Below are 18,800 nucleotides of genomic sequence, written 5' to 3' on the forward strand. Positions count from 1 at the left end.
TCTCGGAAGCTGCTCTTTAGCACGGGGTCTCAGCCCTGCATCAAGCTCACGGTAAGAAGCAGCAAGCGAATACAACTACAAAGATTTATGGGAATAACGAAGACACTATTCCCCTGGACCCCAGGGGCTTGGAATTTTGGTCCTTTGCAGAGTTTCTAGTATAAACCTTCAGTTAAAGAGACAGATGACACATTTCATTGGCTGGCACTTAGCAGCAGCTCTGGGGAAGAATATCTGAGGAAACTGTCAGAAAATGACAGTGTCATGGTTCAGTCACTAACCAAATGAAAAAGACACAGTGGTGAACCAGGCCTGACCTAATCCTGCCCGTCTTCGCTCTCTTTCTGCTTCCGTTGCCGCTAGAAGAATGGAACCAGAGCCAGAGGCGAGAACAGACCGAAGGAGGCAGAAGGAGACTCTGGTCATGCTGTCTGGGATCCACAGGGCCACGTGGGCCACGGAAGCTGCAGCGTGTGAGCGAGGACACTGCCAACCTGTGAGGCTGCAGAGGAACTGTCCCCTTCAAGCCACCCCGACAATCACACAGCTTAGCAGAGGTGGCTCTGGTGACTTGCCTCTCTCTCCATCTGCGTTTTCTTACAAAACAAGGAAAATCATACAAACTGGTGTGTTCCCTGATGACCCCATTTCCTTTTAACTTTTGGTCTTTTGAGTTTTGCATGATGTATCGGAAATCATATCCTTGCCTTTCTTTCTTAATTTTTATTAGAGTATAATTGATTTACAACGTTGTGTTAGTTTCAGGTATGCAGCAACATGAATCAGTTATACATATACATATATCCCCGCTTTTTCAGATTCTTTCCCCATAGAGGCCAGAGTATTGAGTAGAGTTCCCTGCGCTATACAGTAAGTCCTTATTATCCTTGCTTTGACCTCAGGCGGAGCTGGGTATAAGAACCAGGTCTGCCCCTCCCCAGCCGTGTGGCACTGATCAAGCATCTCACCCTCTCTGAGGTTCTGTTTCCTGAAATGCCAGATGGGATAACAACCCTTACTATGCAGAACTGCTGTCTGGATTAGAGATCATGCTTATACAGCTCCCCACAGACACCCTCAAACATTAGAAATGCTTAGTCATTGGCGGCCATTTGAACAGTTGTTTATATTTCTTTCATTTTGCCTTCTTTTGTTTCCTCCCTTTATTATCTATTGTATATGGAATGGGGCAGAACCTAGAGCAAGAAGGCATCCTTCATTCTCCTCTTATTGGTTTGAATCCAAGGTAGCCACGATTTGTAATATTTTATTGCTACTACTAATCCTGGCTACCAGTAGATTCCAATAAGCTATGGGATATTTTAATTAATAAAAAAATATTTTTAATCGTCTTTGATCCTCTGCATTTATCAGATTGTCAAAGTTGAAATAAGGTGATAATACCTATTGCTGGGAGATGGGAACTCAAATCCCACAGTGATGTTTAGAGTACAAGTTGGTATAACCTTGATACATTGCAGATATCAATATGGCAAAAGTCTTAAAAATATGCACACGCTTTGCCCTGGTAATGGCACCCCAAGGAATTTATCCTAAGGATATAATCGGTTTTATACATAAAGATCTATGTGCAAACATGTTCTTGCATCATGTGTAATAGTGAGAAAATGGGTACAATCTAAATGTCCAAAATAGATTTGTTAATTTTGTGTATCCATTTGGTACATCCATATAATGGAAGACTCTGTTCTTAAAAAACATTATGGTATAAAGTCATATTTACTGATGTGGAAAGAGATTTGTATACTGTGTGTGTGACAAATACAGTTAGTAAAACAGTTTCACAGGGGGGCCCTGGCTTCAGCAGGTAAGGGAGACCCTTACCCAACTCTTCCAGAGAGCAGGCAGGAAAGGAGAAGACAGTCTCTAGCCTCTCCTTTTCTCTCTCTGGCCTTCCCCAGGGGGACGGGATTGCCTTAATAATTAGGGAAATGAGGAAAACATCCCTGCAAGTGTGTGCCTGTTATGGACAGAATGTTTGTCCCTCAAAAATTCATATGTTGAAATTCTAACCCCCAGTGTGATGGTGTCAAGAGGTGGGGACTTTGGAAGGTGATTAGGTCATGCCCTCCCACCCAAATGTGCTCAGGGAATTTATGACAGCTGAGTTAGAAAAACAGCATGTACTATTCACAATAGCTAAGATATGGAAACAACCTAAATGTCCATCGACTGATGAATGGGTAAAGAAGATGTGGTATATATGTACAATGGAATACTACTCAGCCATAAAAAAGGATGAAATAATGCCACTTGCAGCAATGTGGATGGACCTAGACATGATCATACTAAGTGAAGTAAGTCTGACACAGAAAGACAAATATCAAATGATATCACTTATATGTGGAATCTAAAAAAATGATACAAATGAACTTATTTATAAAACAGAAACAGACTGCCAGACAGAAAGCAAACTTATGGTTACCAAAGGGGAAGTGGAGTTTAAATTAGGAGTCTGGGATTAACAGATACACACTACTATATATAAAATAGATAACCAACAAGGACCTATAGTATTCAAAATATAGGCCCTATATAGCTATGTATAGTATAGCATAGGAAACTATACTCAATATTTTGTAATAACCTATAAGGGAAAAGAATATGAAAAAGAATATATATATATAAATATATATATATATGTGTATATATATGTATGTATATCTGAATCACTTTGCTGTACATCTGAAACTAATATAACATTGTACATCAACTACATTTCAATTTTTAAAAAAAGAACAATAGTGGGGACAGTGGACAATCTTGTTTTGTTCCTCATCTTAGTGGAAATGGTTTCATTTTTTCACCACTGAGAATGGTGCTGGCTGTGGGTTTGTCATATATGGCCTTTATTATGTTGAGGTAGGTTCTCTTTATGCCTACTTTCTGGAGAGTTTTTATCATAAATGGGTGTTGAATTTTGTCAAAAGCTTTTTCTGTATCTATTGAGATTATCATATGGTTTTTAGCCTTCAATTTGTTAATATGGTGTATTACATTGATTGATTTGTGTATATTAAAGAATCCTTGCATTCCTGAGATAAACCCCACTTGATCATGGTGTATGATCCTTTTAATGTGCTGTTGGATTCTGTTTGCTAGTATTTTGTTGAGGATTTTTTCATCTATGTTCATCAGTGAAATTGGCCTGTAGTTTTCTTTTTTTGTGACATCTTTGTCTGGTTTTGGTACCAGGGTGATAGTGGCCTCGTAGAATGAGTTTGGGAGTGTTCCTCCCTCTGCTATATTTTGGAAGAGTTTGAGAAGGATAGGTGTTAGCTCGTCTCTAAATGTTTGATAGAATTCACCTGTGAAGCCAACTGGTCCTGGGCTTTTGTTTGTTGGAAGATTTTTAATCAGAGTTTCAATTTCAGTGCTTGTGATTGGTCTGTTTATATTTTCTATTTCTTCCTGGTTCAGTCTCAGAAGGTTGTGCTTTGCTAAGAACTGATACAGCCATTATGGAGAACAGTATGGAGGTTCCTTAAAAAAACTAAAAATAGAACTACCATATGACCCAGCAATCCCACTACTGGGCATATACCCTGAGAAAACCATAATTCAAAAAGAGTCATCTACCACAATGTTCATTGCAGCACTATTTACAATAGTCAGGACATGGAAGCAACCTAAGTGTCCATCGACAGATGAATGGATAAAGAAGATGTGGCACATATATACAATGGAATATTACTCAGCCATAAAAAGAAACGAAATTGAGTTATTTGTAGTGAGGTGGATAGAGTGAAGTAAGTCAGAAAGAGAAAAAGAAATACCGTACGCTGACACATATATATGGAATCTAAAAAAAAAAAAAAAAGGTTCTAATGAACCTAGGGGCAGGACAGGAATAAAGATGCAGATGTAGAGAATGGATTTGAGGACAAGGGGAGGGGGAAGGGTAAGCTGGGACAAAGTGAGAGAGTGGCATGGACATATATACACTACCAAATGTAAACCAGATAGCTAGTGGGAAGCAGCTGCATCGCACAGGGAGATCAGCTTTGCGCTTTGTGATCACCTAGAGGGGTGGGATAGGGACGGTGGGAGGGAGATGCAAGAGGGAGGGGATATGGGGATATATGTATACATAAAGCTGATTCACTTTGTTATACAGCAGAAACTAACACAACACTGTAAAGCAATTATACTCCAATAAAGATTAAAAAAAAAACAACAACACAAAGGCAACAGTAAAGCCAAACTGATATCACAGGATGTATATACCAAAGGAAATCCCATGGTCAGAATGAACATAATCCCATTTTCCCCAAAGTTCCACCAAACCGATCGTTATGAAACTAGAAGCAACACAATGAGAAGAGGTTAGGATGGTTTTGCGGACACAGACTCTCTGCAAAGAGCGCTGAGTCACACATGCAGGCTTGACAGCCAGGAGAGAGGGAAATCTGAACACACACAAACACTGACTCTCTGAGGATCCTGGTGAAAGGGACCCCAGGCAGGGCCTCTGAATCAGCCCTGCGAGCACTGCTGAGTCCAAGGAGAGTACAGTAACTGATTTTCACAGTGATGATCCTGAGACATCAAGAAAAGGTTACATTTCATGTTCAGAATTCTCTGTTTAAGAAGGCAAGGAAGCACGTGATCCATTTGAGAAAGATTTTCATTTCAAATAGTTGAAAATTCTTTAAAAACATTTTGGGTGCTTAACGGGGTAAGTGACAGTTATCTGGAAAATTCACTTATGGGGGACAATTCTTCCCTAAAGATTCTAGATCAGTGAGGCAGTGGGTGGGTTGTATTTAGTTAGGTTTCTAGCACTTCTGCTTGTTTGACATTTCATTGTCTAATTTCCTCAATCCTTTCAAAATTCCTCACTTTCAAGGATCCTAAGTTCCTTGAGGCTAAAGATTCTGACACCCTTTCTTGGATATTCCACATCCTTGTGGTACTCAGCCATTTTTTTCCCCCTTTTTTCTGCCATGAATGATGAACTGATATGCACAAAAATGACTGACTCCCAGGGCATGCATCAACTTTGACAAAGCCCTCCTGACATTGTGCAAACCCTTTTGGGTTTTGGTAAGCAATCCTACAAGGTATTTTTGCAACCCTTTATCAGCCATTCACGCTAAAAACTAACCGTAAGAGAACAAAAAAGTATATAAATACAGTTAATATAATTTTTCCTAAAAGTAAACTTTATTTTAAAAGAAGAGTCATTTCCATTAAGGCCTGCACTTTTCAGGTAACGTGAGTACTGCAAACACACAGGACGTGGCCGCTTTCCCTGTTGACCTCCTTGCCTAATACTGCTCCGTTATGTTTCCTTTGCCCCAGACATAACTCATTGCTCTTTGGACAATGTGCTGAGATCTTTGGTGCTTTCTCATCTGCCAGAAATACCATTTCCGCTTTCACACTTCCTACGTCTAACTCAAATGCTCTCTTCGAGTGCCACTGATCTCAAGAAACTTTCCATTCTCACCAAGACTGCAAGATGGGTGTTGTCACTGCCCCGTTTTTGAAGATGAGGAGAAAATCTTGAGAGGCTACAGAATGCCCTCGAGGTCACACCCTGGGTATCAGAGCAAGGAATAGTCCATCAGGAGTCTCTCCTGGGGGCGTTTCTCTCATTGCATAGGGAACCATTGTAGCTGCAGCCCCCTTTTGGGCAAACCCCCCTCTCCTACGTGTTCCAGGGTTTCAGGGCCCATCTGCCACGCTGCGGTCGCCCTGCATGGCCTTCGCAAAGGAGGGTCCTGGGCAGGGGCGGTTCCTACCTGGCGTGTTGAGCAGGCGGGACCTCTTGCAGTGGTAGGACACCTCCTGTTCGCAGTGCTCCGAGCCGTCGATCACGGCCTCCAGCTGCTCCAGGCTGCCTCCGTAGTCCAAGGTCATGGAGTAGGGCTTCTCAGCGCTGGCACCTCGCACATGGGTCAGCTCTGTGTTGTTGTGCTGCACCAGTGTCCAGATCTTGTCCTCTGCCCAGAAAACACAACCGAGGAAGGTCAAAAGAGGATCATGCTTATAGACCTCCAAAAAGCTGGAAAAATGAAAAGACAGCCATGCTTGCAGTGTGATGGATGGCGGCTGGATGTGCATCAATGAATGGCCACTCAAGCACTCTACTCACGCGAAGAATCTGGCCAGAGAATTTTTGCTTCTCCCAGAGTTCTACCCAGAGTTAGTGTGAGGGTTAATTATCTTAAGAGCTAAATTTGTGAAGCCTTTACTACACAGTCTCTAGGCTAAGCATTGAATGTCCATTATCTCATTTAAAATGGACATGATCTATGCAAAGCCACGGAACAAGAACAGAAAGAAACACGAATAGGTAGACAACAGGTAAAACAAGAATAAAAGGAAATGAATTCATCTGTAGTGGGAAAGGACAATTTGGATGGGGAAGAACTTAGAAGTTGAGAAATTAGTTACTTTGTGACCAGAAGTAGAATATAACTAAATATCCTTGAAGATAATTATCCTGGTAATCACATACACACAAAAACATAGATCACTGACAAGCTGTCGAATGCACAAAATGTTGGTAATTAAATGAACAAAAATTAAATGTTCAATGTTCAAAATATTAAATACATAAAGAAATAAAATTGACATTGTCTAAATCAGAAGGGAGTCGATCCTGCCACATCAAAACTGAGGGAAAAGTGAATAAGGAAAATTAAGCAAAAAAATTAAGTTTTCCTAAGATTACATAGTTAATGTCTAAGCAAGAATTGGAACCCAGGATGTCTGACTCCAAAGCCCCTACTTCCAGATATTGACACACACACTTCCTCACAAAAGAAACACTAGCGTAGATCATTGTCTCAGAGAACCATAAGTACCACGTTGAAAATAAGACCTATACACAGAAAGTATCTGTGAAATATACATCATAACAAGGATGAGATTGTGTAATAGATACTGAACACGCAAGGCACTTAACTGCAGTTCGTTAATATTTATTCGCCATGCTACTTCTACTTGCCAAAAATATTTTAAGAGGTTTACATTAAAACAACATGCAGAGATGAGGCCCTGTGGGTCAGGGATGGAGAACATATTTTGCCTATTATAGGTAAGAATGGAAGGCAAAGAAAGAAGATGAATTTTAGTTTTAGAGCCTGAGAGATCTGACTTGAAACCTATTCTACTAACAACAAGCTTGGACAAGTCACTTCACTTTTCTGGGGTTCAGTTTAATCATCAGTTAAAAAAAAAGAAGTCACAAGGCATGATCAGACATTCTGGAATAATAGACTGAAACATTTATGGCAATTGGGCATAGAATTGAATTCTGAACGTGCTTACAGATAAAGAGAAAGAGGAAATAGGAAGACTTGAGAAGCTTTTGTCTTCGGAGAATCTTGCCCACATAATAACGTCATCACTCTTCATAGATGCTCAGAGCTGAAAAAGAATCTTGCCCAGAAGTCACATGGTTTCCTTCCTCTCTCACCCACTTAGTTTTACAAATGAGGAAACCAAGGTCTAGGAAGTAGCGGAAGGACCCAAGGCATATCTGTTAGACAAGAATGGTGAGCGCATATACTGCCAGTAACCACTATTTCTAACTAGTACTACTTAGAAGCAGGATCGTGGCTGTTGGCCATGAAAAAGAGAAGAAGAAACAGAAGAATGAGAAGAAGGAGAAGAAGAAGAAGCGGAAAAAACTGGCAACCAGGATCCCCAGTATTAATACGTTCTCTACCCTAACTCTGTATATGACTTGGGATAAATAACTTCATTGCCCTGTACTTCAGTTTTAATATGTTAGAAAGAGGAGGAAGAGAAAGTTTGCTCTCAACTCTCTCTAAAGTATTTTCCCGATTCCTAAAAATGGAAATGTTTCTTGCAGCATAAAATTGAACTCTGCTCAAACATTCTGATTCATCTTAACACTGTTTCCTAAAACCAGCCCCCTGATAACCCATATGTCTCCAATGTTTAATCGAGACAAAATGACATTTTCCATAAAGTCTATAAAAAAATCAGAATGAAGGTTTTGGATTTTGATTTTGAAAGCAAAAATAAAACATGATTCATATTGGTAAAAATAATAATGCTACATAAATAATTAACTGGAAACTCCAAAAATGTTGGTGCCAATATGGACAAATGTCAATAAAATAACCAAAGAAAGTAATTGCTCAATAATGCAATACTGTAGAGGGAGAAATAAAAACTGCTGATTTTGAAATGTCCATGGTGCTCAGAAGAAATGGAAATCTAACCTCTAATAGTAGATGGTATACTACTGTTCCATACTAGGACATTTTATGTACATCGTCTCCAGTACTGATAATAATCACAGTAGATAACAGTAGAAATATAGATACTAGATATAAATATAGATATAAATGTAAGAAGGGGAGAGAAATTAAACTTGTTCCCCGTCTCAATGTGTCCAACCTTTCTGATTCCAAATGTGGTCCATATAGCATCATTAAATCATATAAATGTGGATTTCCTTCCAAAGGTACACTGATTTTTCATATCTATATATGCATCCATTGTTCATACATTCATTATCAATTTTCTTATTTGTTCACTCATTAGCTCATTTTTCCAAAACCATATTCTATCTTTGGCAAGATGGAAAAGGAAGCCATGTCAGAGAGACAGTCTTTTATCTTAAAGCCACAAATATTGCGAACCCCACCTTCTGGCCCTGAGAGTGAACTGGTTTTAATAGTTCAACTCTTGGTCCTTTTTGATACATGCAATATACAGAAGATACAAAGGAACTACTAAGATCTCCAAAGGGTCCCCACAGTTCACTTAACAGACATCACAAGCACAGTCTGAGCGAAAGGAAGAGAGACGATTACTCGAAACCTAGGGTCCGTTAGCTGGCTTTCATTTCAAAGATGTCCTTTGTCCTCTCATTATTTTTCTCCTGGGAGAGAGCAACATAAAGGCTAAAAACAAGGAGACAACTGGATATTATTTTTTCTCACTTTCTATTTTTCCCCCCACTTCCTGGGTAGCGTGCAGATTAAGCCCTGAACCCTGACAAAACATGAAAGGCCAGGGGTCAGTGCCACTCAGGAGAAGCAGTTTTGATGGTTGATGTTCCTGACGCTTGGAATTGGATGGGGACAGGTGAGGTGGTCTTAGCTAGGGAAGGTCTAGGTGAAGGATTTTCAAACAAGTAAGATTCGTGTTGAATAGTCTTTTAGGTGGATGGAGGGAGATCCATTCATGGACCTGTATATACTTTAAATAAAATTGGATCCATGAGCTAAATGTTCAAGATGGTAGATTTGGTCAGTGCACAGTGGAGATTAGTGGACACAGCATGGGTTCTGGAGCCAGAAGATCTGGATTTGTGTGCCAGCTCTACACTTCCTGGTTAAGCATCCTTGGTCAAATGATTACTTCTCTAAAGTTCAATTTCCTCATCAGTAATACTTAAAAAAAACCAGCAATGATGCCAACTGTAGAGGGTGGTTGTAAAGATTTAAGTGAGGGGATTAGTGTGAGAAGCTCCCTTATTAACTAAATAACTAGACATTCAACAGAAATCTGTGTGTACCTCTTAGATAAAGGTATATAACATCTCCAACTCAAGGAGCTCACAGATATCAGATGCTGATATTAACAACAGCAACAAAAAGAAGAAGCCTTGACTGGTCTCTTGGAGTTCTCACGGTAGCTTGTATTAACACAGTTCTTTCCCTGACCAGAGAGTAAGACCCACAAACGCCTAAAGGGGGCAAAGGGGAGACACTCTGAGCCTGGCCTTCTCTCTGCAGAACCATGGGAAAAACACATTCAAAAGACCCAGAACCGGAAATGCTTCCCTCTGGCAGTTCTGTGAACTTAGAGTCCCACACAAGGAAATCAGCAGAGGTTTCCCTGTAACTCAAGTCGGTCCAGTTTCATGCAGAGACTGCGGAGTAAATCGTCTAAATGCTATGATTGGCAGAGCGTCATAAAGTCCTCCAGGCTCCATACACCCCCCTTGGCTGACCTGCCTCCAGTACCTGCCCTCCACCACAGGACATCCACCCTAAGTTCTAGTCTCTAGAGATGCATCTAGGGCTCAAGGTACAGTGAGACTTCTGGCTTTAGAAACTAGCCCATGTGATGGGCATCTATGTTCTGCTCCAGCAGTAAGACTTTGGGCAAGTTATATACATCTCTGAAGTTTCCTCATTGGTAAATGGGATATTCATATTAATCTTTCCATCCATGATGATATTATACTGATTTGGTATCTTGCTTTACATGGACACATAACTGGTTGTCTGACATGCAAAAGAGTAAAGAATCTTTATGTTCGAACTTTTCGATGACATTAAAATGAGGACTGGGACTTCATTCCTTAGAGGGTTGGGGGTGGGAAACTCATCTGGCAAATGAGGTTAGCTAGAGGTCTGGACTGCAGTTTCTTATAATATAGCCGCCGCTGTATATAATAAATGATTATCATCTTGTCCAATTATCTTTTCACTCTGAAATAGACTCATGTGTCTCTATATTTATTTTCATCCCTTGCATTTCCGCAGATGTCTAAAACAGAATTTGTCGTTTAGTTCTCATAGACCCAGAAACCTAGAAAATCATTGCCCTTGATACCACGGTTTGCTACCCAGTTCATTTTCTATTATTTCTTCTACTGTATTCAGTCCCATGATGAAAAACAGAGCCCCATCTTTCTAACTTGCTTAAAGGAATACATGTACTGAGTTACCCAAGACAAATTCTCTGCTTAAGAGAGGACTGCACTTGAAGAGTTTTTGAACTGGCAGAAACCTATTCAATTCACTAAGGATCTTAGTTATTCTAAAATTAGTTACTATGTATTTAAAATATTTGTTTTTTTAATCAAATAGATGGTTTGCAAATAGTTTTTCTCATTCCTTAGATTGCTTTTTAATTTTGTTGACTATTTCTTTTCCTGTGCAGAAGCTTTTTAGTCTGATGTAGTCTCACTTGCTGATTTTTTTCTTTTGTTGCCTGTGCTTTTTCTGTCAGAGTCAAAAAATTGTCAAGACCAGTGTCAAAGGGACTTCTTCCTTATGTTTTCTTCTAGGTTTTTATGCTATTAGGTCTTCTGTTGAAGCCTTTAATCCTTTTCAAGTTAATTTTTGAGTGGTATAAGATAGGGGTCCAATTTCATTTTTCTGCATGGGCTTGTCCATTTTCCCAACACCATTTATTGAAGAGACTGTCCTTTACCCATTGAGTATATTTGGCTCCCTTGTCAAATATCAATTGATCGTTTATATGAGGGTTTATTTCTGGGCTCTCTGTTCTGTTCTACTGGTATATGTGGCTATTTTTGTGCCAATACCATACTGTTTTACTTACTATAGCTTTGGAAAAATGGAAAGATGTTAATTAAGGGTACAAACTTGTGGTTAGCAGATAAATAAGTTCTAGATATCGAATGCACAGCATAATGATTATAGTCAACAGTACTGTATTATAAACTTCAAAGTTGCTAAGAGGCTAGATCTTAATCGTTCCCACCAGAAAAAATAAAAGATAATTACGTGACATAATAAAGGTGTTAGCTAATGCTACCATGATAATCATATTGCAATATATAAATGTATCAAATCAACACATTGTACATCTTAAACTTACACAAAGTTGTATGCCAATTATATCTCATTAGAACATAAAAATAAAATATTTGCTTTTTAAAAGCAGCATTCATCCCAATGCACTTGCCTGAGTGTAAATGATGCCATAACCCAAATCCATACAAGCTATCATGCCACCTTTAAGCATAAGGGAGTTACAGGCCATAGGCCATCAAACAGCATGTGTTATGAAGGTCCAAGGGCTTCATTTCAAAGATATGACAATGGGTTGTTATGAGGACGAGTAAAGCATCTTCCGTGTTGCTTTGTGAATTTAGCTTTCAAGTCTATCTCCTTACAAAGCTGAGATCTCCCAGGATGTGAAATGTGTCACTCATTCTGTGTATACTGTGTGCTAGCCCCCAGGGTACATACACAGGAGGATAGTGCACTGCCTAACTTCTTCAAAAGTTTACCATCATTTGGGGGAAAACGTGGTATGCATGAGAATGACAGATGTCTCATGCTGTTGTAAGTACTCTTGAGATTACAAGTAAGTGGGGATGCCCAGAGTTCTGTTGGTGGCAGGGTTGGGGCTGGTGCTAGACTATACACTGTTTTCCTTGAGAATGGACAGGTCAACAGAGGTCTTTCATCCTTAGACCATCAGCACCTCGGCTAGCATTGAGCACCGTGTAAGACTTCCGGAGATCTTCATCAAGAGGAGGCCAACCACCAGCATGTATTATGTAAGGGTTCACATGTAAAAGAACTTTCAAGTGATACGATCAAAATACATGCAGTCAATAACATCATCAAGAGAAAAGCAAAAGAGGTTTCACAAAGAGTCAGCAGAGTAATAATGGCAGGATATTCTGGAATATTCTATTTCCTTATCTCTGCTGTGAAATCTTTCCCAGTTGTCACCCCAGGAAAGCCCTCTAGGAACCTTCGTCCTGGAGCTCTAAGTGATCCGCCTGGTCCCTCTCGCTCTCATTTCAGAAACTGTAAATTGTTTACATACAGAGACACCATTTAACTCCCTTATTTTGGCTCTCGTTCTATCTGATCGGTATTATCATTGTGATGATCATTATTATTATTAATAATAGTCATTACAGATGCTATAAGCTGTTCCATCTGTTACCATGGAGATCACCACTCAGAAGAAAGAACAAACAGGAGGAGAGTGGAAAAAGAGAGAGAGAGAGCGACAAGAGATAACTCTGATTAATAAAACCTGATTCTATACACATATCTGTCACTTTGCAGAGGCAGAAAAGAAACCTTCAATTTTCCTCTCACAATGCTTGGAAGGAAGGAAAGTCTACAGATCGTCAGTACCCAGTTTAATTGAACTTAAATCACTGCGGGGAGCTGCCTACAGTCCTTTGAAAAGTGTGCCAATTCACTTGCACTCCTATTGTAATAAAGCAAAGGTCCCTGGGGTCACTTCTTGTACAGTTATCTATGTTGACAAAGTGAATTTTCTATGCCAAGGGTAAAGACAGCTTAAATAATCCTCAAAGCACTGTCTCTACCATTCATTTACCATCCATGCCATCTCTTGTCGTTCTGCATTGAGAGTTATTTAACTTTTCATATGTTTGTCCCTCATCTCCCCATTTAAATCTTCAGCCATGGCCGCTGAGTAAGTATCGGCTTAGAAAGGGCTTCTATAGCCAGTAGAGGCAGATGCGATGGAGGGAAGCAAGGGCTTTGGGATCAACGGATCTGGCTGTCAGCTCTGCCACTGGCCACATTCCTGACCCCAGCAGAGACGGGGAACCTCCCCCAGCCTCGGTCTCCGCTTGTGTAAACTGGAGATACTCCACTGATGCTGTGAGCGCTTAACGAAACGCACAGCGCTGAGCTGAGCTCAGAGGCTGGCTCAGGGTTCCCGGCTAGAAATCAGAGCTGAACTGCCGCAAGCCCTTTAGAGGAAGTGATTCGGCAGGAGCGGACGCATCACTTCATTGCGGGGAACAGTTCCGGGAACCTCTGCGGAGGGGATCCGTGCCACCTTCTCCTAAACCTTTAAAGGGAAAGGAGACAAGAGGTGGAAAACAGTTTTCAGCTTCTTTAAAAGCCATCAGAATTCCCGCAGGAGCTGTTTACCCTCCCCTGTGGACCAGCCCAGCTGCCTAGGCGAGCATTCTCCTTGCCTGCTAAAACCACTCGCAGACGCGGCTGCTTTTAGTGTCTGGGCTTCTGCGGCTGTTCCGGGGAGGTAGCATTACCGGTTTAAGACTCCAGGTCGGGCCACCGTGCACGTTGCGTTAGCTGGAAGCAGGAACCGCAGCCCCCGGGGCGCCGGAGGGGTACGGGGGTGCGGGGAGCCCCTTTCAGCCCCTGCCGCTCCTCCACCCGCCCGCCTGGACCGCACACCTGACGACTTCCAGACGACATACTTGGCCGTGATTTATTCTACTACTTCGCTCGAGCCTTTACTTTTTATGTACCTTTTTGGGGGGTTATTTTTCTTTTCCCTTGCTTTACAATTAGTGGCATGATCAAAGAGACCTGGGAAATCTGTTTTATGATCTTGGGTGGGGGGGTGATGTGTGGTCTTGAATAGATTTCATGTGCATTGCATGGTACTTTGTTTCTGATTCGCTGGTTTATTCAAGGAAAACTTAACGGAAAGTCTAGTGTGTGCAGAGCACGATGTTAGGGACTGAGTAGGTGGTGGGATGAGGGGTACCAGGCTGAATGCCACCCCGGACCTTGAGCGTAAGGTGTTCACAGCTGGTTCTGGAAAAGAAGCTCCATGGAAGCCGAAAGCTTGCAGCAGCAAATGTATGGCCAAGGGGAGCCTGTGCCCGCCTCCCAGGCAGGGGAAGGGGCGGGGGGGGGAGGGGAAAAGGGGGCTGCACATCCAAGTCACCTGATGGGAAGAGGGAGGGGCTTTTGTTGCTATGAGACATCTTTAGAGGCTTTTAGGAGCATCTTTGTGGCAGGCACTGTGTTGGTGCATTCTGAGGAAAACTCTGGGCACTGACACGGACCTGAATTCAATCCCTCCATCTGTCAGTTACGAGCAGAGTGATGCTGGAATTCTCTCCAACCTCTCTGAACCTCTGTTTTCTCAAAATGCAAATGAGAAATAACCTCTACCTCACACTTTATCATGAGGATTAAATGAGATTGGCTCTAGGACAATATATATAACCCAGTACCTGGACCACAAGTACACAGGAAATAGTAGTCCCCATCCTTCCCTTAGTAAGAGCTAAGGTAGCCAAGATGGAACTCATAGAGTAGTAAGCTGACTGCAAAGTGCTTGCCTTGGTCCTAAGAAGGGTCACCCAGCACTTATGTCACCTCTCACCAGGTCACAAAAGAAGACAAGCCTTCTGAAATGGAAGGGTCTACTTACTCTGCTTCCATGGATCTTAGATTCTGGTTCTGGAGGTGACTGACAAAAAGAAAGCTCAAAGAGGAACATGGAATTATTTATCTTTCTTTCAGCTGACGTCCCTGCTCTGGACTTCATCACACTATCTATGTTATTGTCAGAGTGCCAGCATCATCTCCAGTGGGAAGCCTTTTCTAACTCCACCAGCATCCTGTGTTTGTCTCACTCAAGCTCTATTACTCCAACTTGTTTACTCAGACCCCCTGCTAAACTGTAAGCTATACAAGGGAAGAGAATGTCTCGTTAAGTCTTTGTATGCCTAGCACCTGGCCCACAGTAGGTATTCACTTACCACTGAACTAAACCTTCAACAGACTACCAAGATTTTTACTGGCTTCAGTGACAGCTCTTAAAATCAACAGGAAAGTGAAACATGATAGGAAACGATGTTTCAATGCATACTTGAAATTCTGCTGTGCAGCCCAGAATATCTATTACAAATAGCAGAATTTTGGGAAAAAGGTAAATTATCTATCAATAGATGTCTGATTGGACACAGTATAGTTAACTGACACGGTGAAATACTATGTAGTCATAATAAAGACCACATAAGATTTCTCTAAACCGATCTAGAATGATTTCCAGGATAGATGGAATGATTTCCAGGAATTAAGGTGCAAAAGACTATGCTACATGTTGTGCAAGAACAAAGGAGAAAAAGGGATACACAGAGGAAGGATAAACTAAATGATTATTGAGAGAAAATGGGTAAGAACAGAGTGAAGGCAATATGAGTGAGAACAAGACATCCCTGGTCAACCATTGTAAATATATTTGACTTCTGTAACATTAAAATGTTTTATATATTTAAAACATAACATTAAATCAAAAGGATGAAAAAAGGCAAACCCTAAAACTGAATATTAAACAGATACAAAAAACCCTGTCTATATATTAAATAGATAAAATAAACACAAGGGAGAAAAAAAATAATTCAAGTAACTTTTTTAATACTCTATTCTGTCTAGCTATACATCCTGAGGATATAGTCTAAGAACAAAATTTAAAATTCAAGTAAATCTTAAACTTTACTTGTTATTAGTAGTGCTATTGCTGATGTGATTCTGAAACTATTGGTGTATATTACAGGATAGAATAAATTAGAAAATATATGGATGCTGGGATGATTTCTCAGTGTGAGAGAAGAGAAATATATATGGAAGATAGAATGATGAGAAAAGATCTAATGGTGCTGGATTTGCATTAAAGATAAATGTATCAACTCATAATTTAAACACACACACACACATTTTCTAGCTCTGTCCACAGAAAAGGCTGAGAAGCAATAAACAAACCTAACACCTAGATCTTAACTTTCAAATACCATTTGCTACATAAAGGAACTAGGCTTCTTTGGGAAAATAGCTGAGTCTGGGTCTAGGCAGGGAAAGTTCAAGGTAACGTCTTGGAGCATCTTGTGCTAGAAAGCATGGAAGTGCTCCAAGATTAATGGGGTCATGCAAGAAAGACATAGGAACAGAATTAAAGGGACCATTACTAGCTGATTTGGGGAGAATTTGAACATCTAATAAATATAATGTAATAGTAACAATGTTTTAAAGTGAAATAATTTATGAGCCTCTACTGATACAAGGGTAAATGAAGGCAAGGTGAGAAATCAAAAGCTCTGTAGACAAAAACAGCTATAAATGCAGAAGGGATAATACAATTAGAAAAATGACATTTTACAAACTCCAGTGTCATGACTTACACAGATCAGGATCATTAACACATGGGGAGGAAATGATGGAGACCAGGACACTCACATAATGTCTGCATAGAACTCCACAGATAACTGATCGTAAATCACCTTCACAATGCAGAGATCTGGTGGAGCTGCTTTAGTCAAATGATGGAGCAGATCCACCCAGTCATGGCACAAACTGACATTGCGTGCCTTCTGGTGGGAGACAACCCCCATGAGGCTTTCTGCCAAAGTATTCTAACAATGAAGAAATAACCAGGAAAAAACCAAAATGTGGAACATTTTACTTCTTCTTAAATTTATTTTTTATTGACCTATATTTGATCTACAATGTCGTGTTAGTTTCTGCTATACAGCAAAGTGATCATATACATATATATATATTATTTTTCATATTCTTTTCCATTATGGTTTATCACAGGCTATTGAATATAGCTCCCTGTGCTATTCAGTAGGTCATTGTTGTTTATCCATTCTCTATCTACTAGTTTGCATCTGCTAATCCCAAATTCCCAATCCACCCCTCCCTCACCCTGCTCCCCGTGGGAACAGTTTACTTAACAACTGGCTTGTACTCTTCAAAAACTTAATGTCTGTTATGAAAAGCAAACAAAACAAGATGGGTTAGGGGGCGGGCCCTTCTAGTTAAAAGAGACTAAAGGGACAGGACGATTAAATCCCACCTATGGACATTGCTTGAGATCCAAATAAAAATAGAAAAACAGACACTGCTATACAAGACACGGTAGGAACAAGATGGATTATATACCAGATAACATTCATTGAAGTGATGTTTATTTTCTTCTTATGGCTTTATTTTTGTGCTTATATAGCATAGTGTCTATTGTCGGGAGATGCAAGTGAAGTCTTCACGTTTAAGTTATCACTATGTCCACAGCTTGCTTTCAAATAGTTCAGAAAAAGAAAAAAACATTTTATATGAGGATGAAGGAAGGACAGGAAGGGGGCGGATGAGAGTAGAACAAATGTGTGCAAATGGGGCAAAATTTTAATATTTGGAGAGTTTAGGTGAAAAGCCTACGGATGCTCATTTTACTATTCTTTCAACTTTTCTGTAGGTTTGGATTTTTCAGAATAAAATCTTTGGGGAAATAAGATAGTGCTTGACACAGGGCTTCACATGTAGAAAAGGCTCAAAACTATCCTACTCTGCCCCAGCAAACTCGTGTGCATGTGCCCTTATAAACACACACACACACACACACATGCACACACACACAGAGCTAAGGACCAATGGACCAAATAATTATCCAAAAGCAAAAGCTATTATCAAATTCAACCATTCACACCATGGTAGCCCATCTATATTCAAATGTAAGTATCAGTTATTGCTGTTGAATTAATTTGCAGGGGTGCTTTCAAGGCACCAGGTGTTATATATTCCTAAAATTTATTAGTTATTATTTTCATCACTGTATCCCCAGAAACACCAAGAAAACAGTCTCAAGGTTTCTGGGAATAGAGTGATGAAAATAATTAAGGCTAACACATATTGGGTATATAATGCCAGGAATTTTTTTCTTATGGTTTACAGCGATTAACTCACGTAAACCTCACAGCAACCTCATACACAGGTTCTGTTATTAATGACAAAGGAGGAAAGCTAAGGAGCAAGGAGCCCAAGTAACTCCCTAGATCACATAACTTGACAAAACTAGGAAGTGTCAGCGCTGGGACACAAACCAAGGCCAAGCTCTTACCACCGATGCTGGATTGGATAGATGTTTGTTGATTATGTGGATTCAAGGGGGAGCCTTGAGAATGGTGATGGGCAAAGACAGTCATAGGGGAAAAGAATGAGGGCTCAGTCTAAAGAAGGAGGTGAGGAAATGACATTCCAGAAGAATAAAACTGGATAAAAGGCATGAGAGTTGGACAGAATACTCATAGGTGGCACAGAGAAAGCCATGTGGAACCGTCCCCACAGACAGTCTAACCAGCAAATGTCTCTTACCAGCTTCCCTTTACAAGCAGATACAAATAGAACAAACTCTTGTGCCCGGAGCAGGAAAGGCTGATTGGCGCTCCTGAGACCTCAGTTCACCTGCCGTGAATAGTTATAAAAAAAGACTCCCAGACAAAGGGTCCCTCTGCTTCCCTTACCTCACAGAATGTGGAATCACAAGCT

At 40.5% G+C, this 18,800-nt stretch overlaps 1 protein-coding gene across 1 annotated transcript in view; it reads right to left on the reverse strand.

The window, feature by feature from the left end:
• The window catches only part of CNTNAP5 (contactin associated protein family member 5), an 829,028-nt gene that overhangs the window by 200,756 nt on the left and 609,472 nt on the right, over positions 1 to 18,800 (reverse strand). Inside the window, exon 13 of the mRNA XM_036857137.1 lies at positions 5,769 to 5,969. Within this exon, the coding sequence (XP_036713032.1) occupies positions 5,769 to 5,969 (201 nt within the window). The remainder of the gene's footprint in view (positions 1 to 5,768; positions 5,970 to 18,800) is intronic.

Source organism: Balaenoptera musculus, chromosome 7, assembly GCF_009873245.2.
Source record: "Balaenoptera musculus isolate JJ_BM4_2016_0621 chromosome 7, mBalMus1.pri.v3, whole genome shotgun sequence".
NCBI lineage: Eukaryota > Metazoa > Chordata > Mammalia > Artiodactyla > Balaenopteridae > Balaenoptera > Balaenoptera musculus.